Source organism: Heptranchias perlo, chromosome 23 (genome assembly GCF_035084215.1).
Source record: "Heptranchias perlo isolate sHepPer1 chromosome 23, sHepPer1.hap1, whole genome shotgun sequence".
In the NCBI taxonomy this organism is placed as follows: domain Eukaryota; kingdom Metazoa; phylum Chordata; class Chondrichthyes; order Hexanchiformes; family Hexanchidae; genus Heptranchias; species Heptranchias perlo.
In genome coordinates, this window is record NC_090347.1 from 13298269 (window position 1) to 13306370 (window position 8102).

The 8102-nt window shown below is 39.1% G+C and overlaps 1 protein-coding gene across 1 annotated transcript; it reads left to right on the forward strand.

Annotated features, from left to right (window-relative positions):
• The first annotated feature begins 2067 nt into the window (after positions 1-2067).
• On the forward strand, positions 2068-7047 carry LOC137341108 (inward rectifier potassium channel 2). Its single transcript, XM_068004034.1, has one exon. The coding sequence runs from the start codon at positions 2240-2242 to the stop codon at positions 3524-3526; it is 1287 nt and encodes a 428-aa protein (XP_067860135.1). The 5' UTR covers positions 2068-2239; the 3' UTR covers positions 3527-7047.
• The last annotated feature ends 1055 nt before the right edge of the window (positions 7048-8102 follow it).

The following is an 8102-nucleotide window of genomic DNA, read 5'->3' on the forward strand; positions in this document are numbered from 1 at the left end:
TCAATCAAAAGGCAGTTAGATGCTGTGATTGAGGGGAGACCATGGGTTGCTATGGAAAGATGTGCTAATGACTGGTCTCCCTCCTCTCTAATCTTTTTGATATACACACATTATATATACTATATATGAAAGAACTTGCAGTAATAGTGCATCTTTCATGACCTCGGAACATCCCAAAGCACTTCGCAGCCAATTAAGCGCTTTTGAAATGTAATCCCTGCTTTAATGTAGGAAACGCGGCAGCCAATTTACACATGGCAAAGTCCCATAAACAACGACGAGTTAAATGATCATATAATCTGTTTTAATGTTGTTCGAGGGGTAAATGTTGGCCAGGATACCAAGAGAACTCCCTGGTCTTCTTCGAGTAGTGCCACGAGATCCTTCCCATCCGCCTGAAAGGGCAGATAGGAACTTGGTTTAACGTCTCAGCTGAAATATTGCATCTCCAACACTGCAGCACTCCCTCAGTACTGCACTGCAGTGTCAGCCGGGATTATGTGTTCAACTACCTAGAGTGGGACTTGAACCATCAACCTTCTGACTCAGAGGTGAGAGTGCTACCCACTGAGTCAAGTCTGACCATATAAATATTCTCAGCTAATAATATCTCACATAGTTCAAATAATATTAACAACTTGAGGTTCACATTGGTAGTTTAAAATATAATTTGGACCCCTTGATGTGTTACTTCCTTGTAGTCTGTGTCATCCTTTCTAACACATTCCCAGCTCTCAATCCTAGATGCATCTAGATTTGTCAAGTTTCATTACAAGTTACTCACTCATTTTGGTTTAAAAATAAACTCTTTTGATAGACATAATTTACACAGCTCTGTTTATGTGAATAGGTTTGTAAGCTATATCACTCTTTAATTGTAAAACTTGCAGCTACCATTTCCTCAATACTGAGAGAGAAAAAAGTTTGGAAAAAGAATGAAAGCAGCAAGAGGGTCTGAGTTGAAATTCCAAAGTGATCATCAGTTCCAGACACAACATTTTAAAGCACTGCGGGTCTAATGTGCTGAGATCTAAAATTAGTTGCATTACTGTATTTCATTGGTATTCTTTTATTGTGGTTAGGAGTTGTTTGGCAAACACACAGTAAAATCGTACACTCGTATAAACTAAGTGGCGTATTTAACAATCTGCTGTGTAAAACAGCATTGTTTTTACTAAAATACTCTATCCAGTTGTGAACTGTTTATATAAAAAATAATAATACGAGGAGCTGCTGAATATACAGCACCTTCATGCTGCAAAAATATACAATAGAGTAGAACTAGATTTGAAACGGTCTCTTCGTAGCTCATTTCAAACTGAAAGAAACAAGAAGGCATATTACTACGTCACTTGTATTGTTGGCTGCATATAATTAGACTGAGGTGATTATTTGTATTTAATCTCACTTTAATCTCATGTAAGATAAGATTGATGTGTTTGGTTTAGACACTTTGAGAAACTGTAACGTTGCTATTTCAGCATGCCTGTACCACAACCCAATTTATACTATGTAACGGAGCAAATCTGATGTAAGGTGGTTCAATCTTTTCAAGCCCAAAAGTTTAGACAGTTGTGTGCGTCCGTCGCTACACCAATGCTGGATTGTGCTCAAGTTAATTGGATAACATTGATCCATTACAACCGATGTCCTAATTTAACATGTGCTGCAAATGTTTTGGCCGTCCTTGCGTTGCTGCAATGGTACATCATGTAATTTCCATTCTTAATCATCAATATTCAAGATTGGGACAAGAATTCTAATTTGTATTAGTATGTAACAAATTAATTAAGTACTTTGATACGAAGGTATGGGCTTGGTGTCCTCTATTCGCTGGAGATTAGTGTGCAAAGCTAGTGTACCTTAATTAGCCCTTTGGTTTTCTTTGCCATTTCATTGCAGTAACATTCGCAAGTATTTCCTATAAATTACTTGAATTGTTTAAACTTTTTGACAGTGATTGGAGTGCTATGATTTTATTTGATAGTAAATTTTATTTTATTTTGTTTCTTTAACAGATCATACTCAAATGAGTTCTGAATTACAGTAGATTCTTGGATATCGAAGTGCTCATCTACATTGGAGACTCCTTGGTGGAACCAAGGATACCTGTGGAGATCTACTTTCACAGACGTGGTGTGTTCTTCTAGAACGTTCAAAACTGTTTCTTCAAAGGTTGCTCCAGAAATTTTCAAGACTGTATCCCAAGGTAGAAACGCAGCAGTCCCAGGCGTTGGCAATGGGCAGCGTGCGTGCCAACCGCTACAGCATTGTGTCTTCAGAGGAAGACGGAATGAAGCTGGCTACGATGGCAGTTGCCAATGGCTACGGCAATGGCAAAAGCAAAATACACACCAGGCAGCAGTGTCGGAGCAGATTTGTGAAGAAAGATGGCCATTGCAATGTTCAGTTTGTAAATATGAGTGAGAAGGGGCAACGCTACTTGTCGGACATCTTCACAACATGTGTGGACATCCGCTGGCGGTGGATGCTGGTCATCTTTTGTATGTCCTTCATCTTGTCCTGGCTGTTGTTTGGATGCATGTTTTGGCTTATTGCACTGATGCATGGTGACTTGGACAAGAATAATTACAAAGGAGAGCATAAACCATGCGTTTCTGAGGTCAAAAGCTTTACAGCTGCATTTCTATTCTCCATCGAGACCCAGACTACTATTGGCTATGGCTTCCGCTGTGTGACAGAAGAGTGCCCCATAGCAGTGTTCATAGTGGTCTTTCAATCCATCGTGGGCTGCATCATTGATGCTTTCATCATTGGTGCTGTCATGGCGAAGATGGCCAAACCAAAAAAGAGAAATGAAACCCTCATCTTCAGTGACAACGCTGTGATAGCTATGAGAGACGGAAAACTCTGCTTAATGTGGCGGGTTGGAAATCTACGCAAAAGCCATCTGGTGGAGGCCCACGTACGAGCCCAGCTGCTTAAATCTAGAATAACACCAGAGGGTGAATACATACCCCTGGATCAAGTAGACATCAATGTAGGCTTTGATAGCGGAATAGATAGAATATTTCTGGTGTCTCCTATAACTATAGTACATGAAATTGATGAAGACAGTCCTTTCTATGATTTGAGCAAACAGGATCTGGACAATTCAGACTTTGAAATAGTAGTGATTCTTGAAGGGATGGTGGAAGCTACAGCAATGACAACTCAGTGTCGCAGCTCATATCTCGCCAGTGAAATTCTCTGGGGTCACCGATTTGAGCCAGTGCTCTTTGAGGAGAAAAACTACTACAAAGTTGACTATTCCCGCTTTCACAAAACCTACGAGGTGCCCAATACACCTCTTTGTAGTGCGAGGGACTTGGCAGAAAAGAAATACATACTCTCCACACCAAACACTTTCTGCTATGAAAACGAGGTGGCGCTCATGAACAAAGACGATGAGAGTGAGAGCGGGGCACCCGAGAGTCCGAGCACAGAGTCGCAAACTAACACGGACCATAATCAGGCCACTGTTCCATTAGAGCCTCGCCCACTGAGGCGAGAATCCGAAATCTAACACCTAAAGTATCTTTTATTTTGAAAGAGAGTATCTGTCAAAGCATATTGTGCCCGGAACCGCAAACCAAGAAGGGTACTGTTAAAGTTAGGCTTTGCTCAAAGAAACTGCTACACAAGCCCATCCCTCCTTCTTGTAGAGACAGCAGGAAATCAGTTCTTTCAAACAAAGCACTAATAATAATTTCTAATGTGATGAGGAGGCACATAATACCGTATGTAGTAGCATACATAAAACGTAAGGCAAAACTTGAACTTGCAGGAAAGACTGGATGGATGTAAGTTAACCTGGTAACATTATCTACACCGAACAAGATGGCTTTCAATAGAAACTTGTAGACCTAAGAGAGGTTTTCATCTGCTCTGAATGGTTTAACTAAATACCTGAAAGAACAGTGACCACTGCAGAATGATTTCATAGACAAAGGTCTTGCTGTTAATAAGTGAAGCTGCAGCTTAAATAATATTTATTTTATAGGTTTTCTATTGATTTATTGTGAACAAAAAAAATCAGTATTTATGATTCCTATGTTTTTTTTTAAATACCATCAATTAGAACTTGGTTTGATATTTTTTTCTGCTAGTTCTTCAAAATTGACCTATTTTAGTTTCCAAAGAATGGGCTGACTTAGTTCTAGATAGTCGTGGCTCATGTACAGATTAATATAAATATTTTGACTGATCACCACACTGACTCTGAAGTTCATAGTTTCACTATTAATCAGAAAGACTTTAAGTACATTAAGATAATCATTGGCCAAAACGTATGCTTTGGCCATTGTTCTCATGATATGGTTGACTATAGAAGAAAGTCAATTTTAAAGTCACGTTTAACTGATAACAAAAGGCAAGCATGGCTGGCTAGCCCACTGCCATAGATGTTGAGATGCTTTTCTCACAATCTTAACGCAGGAAGGTTCAGCTCCCAAAGCTGATACTTGAATTTGCCAAGCACATTCTTTCACTTTAAACAATTAAAAAAAAGTCTTTCATCTTGCTCATTCATCATCCTCTTGCTGCCCCACATCGTCTCTCAGCTGAGGGATGGAATGACTTGGCATGCAGACCTCCCAGCTGTTGTCAGTGCAGTTTTGTAATCACCCGGCAAGTGTTGTGACTAGAGTGTGGTGAGATGATGGAAAGTTATTCCTCCACCTTGTCCTTCTCCCCCCCCCCCCCCCTCCCCCTCCCCCTCCCCCACCCAACAAGATGGAACTGCTCTTTTGAAACATTCTGGTTGATAGCAAATGAAACATGGTTGACGGTGGTAATGGACAATACTGTCCTGAGACCTGGATCTTGAACCACCTTGGCTGAGAGTCCAGCAATTAACCAAATGAGTACCATTGCCACTTCTACTAGAAACAAATGTGAGCTTCACTGCTGGCTTTCTGGAATGTTACGTGGGATGATTTGCTACAGCAAACTAGCTCACATCAGAGTCAAGTGGAAGCAACCCTCCCAGTGAGCAAGCTCTATGGTACTGGCCCTCAGAACCTTTTGGAGGATCTGCGGCTTATCTGACCTTCTCACCTGAATTAAGCTGCACAGAGGCGGCAACTGTGGAGAGGTCAAGTTAAGATTTATGGAAAGTTCCAAAGGATTTTAAATCTTTTGTTTTCCATTGTCTGCTCTTTGAGAAAGAGCGCTCCCTGTTTCTTGATTACTTTTTTTATTTCCCCACACCTGTTCAGCTGAATTGGCCGCCATTGATGTCACAGCACTAGTTCAAGTCTGTCTCCCTACATTCCAGAACTGGTTTTTCATAGAAAGAAGACTGTTACAGCTGTGTCAACATACTTGGACCAATCTCCCCAAGTGTTCACAGGCCCTTTACTTATTCTATAATAGATAGTCCATGCAACAGATATGAAAGAACAGCTTTAGGTCCTCAATAAAATTTCAGCAGAATTAACTTCAGGCCAGCTCGTAATAGTGAAAAGGGTCACTGAACTTTCCGGTATTAAATCTTTAAATATCATTAGCTTGGTAATATGCACAGTTTTTTTTTAAAAGCGCTTTTAATATTCATTTCTAAGCTGAATATTAAGGGCATTGGAAGTAATACAGAACATCTTTTTCCATTACCAGTATTCTTTTGGGGGAAAAAAGTTAGAAAAACTCCAACTTGTTTTGAGTTTGTGGTTAAAGGTTACTGACATTCTGAAAGCAGATAGTAAAGCGGGGTCAGCACATTATACCAACTGCAAGTGGTCTTCTTGCCACATCTAAGTATAGCTTTGTTGGCAAACAGACTCCCGGAGGACTTCAATCACCTGTTTAAGAAAGTGGCAGCTTTCACTGTACAAGTGGTTATCGGTCCTAAAGAAATGAAGAACGGCGGACAGTAATGAGCTTGGGGAGGGGGGAGAAAAAGATATATAAACAATACACATGAATGACTGATTTAGTTGAGTACAGAGAGAAAATACGCACAAGGCAACTTGAAGATGGATGCCATCGGTCAGTATAAAAATTGCAAAAATACTGCACATGCTGCTAAAACTGCATCCCTCGGTTCCTCGGAATGGAATTTCAACCAAAGAGTATTTAAACCAGCAAATAAAGCAACGGAAAAGAGCAGGACACCAAGGAGCTGGCTTATACCACTTTGGACTCGGCCTGCAAAATGCTGCCATTTCACTGAAGAGAATTTAGCACATTTAATTAAAAAAAAACTTTCTTGAACACTTCAGGTCTCTGTTGCCTGATGCATATATTTATCAGGAAAAAGAAACAGCATTTTTACAAAAAAAAACTCTTGCAATATATATAGTTTTTAAAAAATGTACAGTTTATAAAAGTTTAACAAATATTTTCATATTTAAAGCCAAATGTAAATAGATTCAAAGTAAGATGCCACAGGAGGATTAAAACTGGCAATTTTTTTTTCAGTACCTTGTATCAACCAGTAGAACCTAGATGCTGCAGGTTAGCGCAGGTCACTTGATTTTAACATTGTTCAAGCTTAATAGGGTTTGTTACAACTATGAACTTTCATTATTTATTATTTAAGCATGACGTAAAATTAAAATTCATAGAATATCTTAATGGCATTTTAAAAAAAACTGGTTAGAATTTGGAATGTTGCAATCTTGTCAAGACTTGACAAGCTAGTTTAACACTCATGCACTCTTTGTACAAAATATTTCTACTAAAAGAAAGAGATATTTTTTTGGCCTTCCTACAAGGCATGTTGGGATAACAAAATTGTGAAGTACTGTAATGTCTATAAAATATAGCTGCTCTCGACCATTTAAATTATTTAGTGCTGCATGGTGGTCACCTCTCAGCCAATAAGATTTGTTGTCTTATGAGCTCCTTAGCTTTCCCTAGAAACACTTGCAGCTTGAACAATCTATGTTTTTGACGATGTCCTTGATTATTGTACTTGTACCATTTATGCAGCCTTTTCGTATCGACGTCTTCCTACTGTACTGCACAGATCACCAATTGTACAGATTTTTTTAATAATGTATGTCTTATTTTATGGTTGAAATAAATTTTTTGTGAAATATTAAACGAGTGATGTTCTGATGCATTTTGTACGTTTTAACACATTAGATCACACCACGTGCTTGGCAGTTCACATAAAGAAGAACAGCAGAATTCCCAGACTTTTCCTGTAGACCACACTTCCCTCCTGTATTTATTCTGTAGACATTCCCTGTAAACACTAAAATGAAAAAAAAAACACAATAGAAATGACTGGAGGGGGTTGGGGAAATCTAAATGATATTGCAACAACAATAACTCGTATTTATAGAATTTTTTTTAAAAGTAGAAAAATGTCCCAAAGAACTTCACATAGATGTAATCACAAAATATGTCAGAGTATACTGAAAAAAGTAAGCTTTATCCCAGTTCCCTAGTTCAACATATATGATTCATTGGTTATTTGAACAGGACAACTGACTGAAAGGCTAGCTTTTGGGGACTATGGTTACTTATTGAAATGATAGCTTAAGATATTTCTGACCAACACCCCACCGCCCCCCACCCCCACCTCAAATGCCAGGACTGGTAAAACCCCTTTAGAATAAATTAAGGGAGACTGTTTTGAACATGCATCAAATACACTCATACTGGAGGTTGATTCATTTGAATATGGGGTTACTTCATAGATAATAAATTTACTCCTGTAAGACCGAGTCAGCCTCTTTGCATTTGGACATTGCACAGTTTTGTACAATTGTTCTGACTGAACTGAAGAGACGAATCCTATAAAATTGATGAACGGCTGTGTATAGTTAAGGCATGCACAGTGATAATATTACATTAATTGTTGAGGTGAACCATTTTACGTGAGTCAGTGCCTTCGTCCAATATTTGTGGAAGCAGGTCATTTATTTGCTCCACTGGTTGATTTACAGTGAGGGCTCCACACACTAGTTTGTCACATATATGTTTCACTATGCAGAGGCTGATGTTTAGAGGGCAATGAAATTACAATCGAGCATCTTGTACTTCATGTGCACTAGCAGTTACAAAGGGCTGAGTGGAGCCTGATTGAGGAGGTTGAATCTAACATCATAGCAGTTACGACTCCGAGCAGGGGCCAGAAAACATCTGCCATC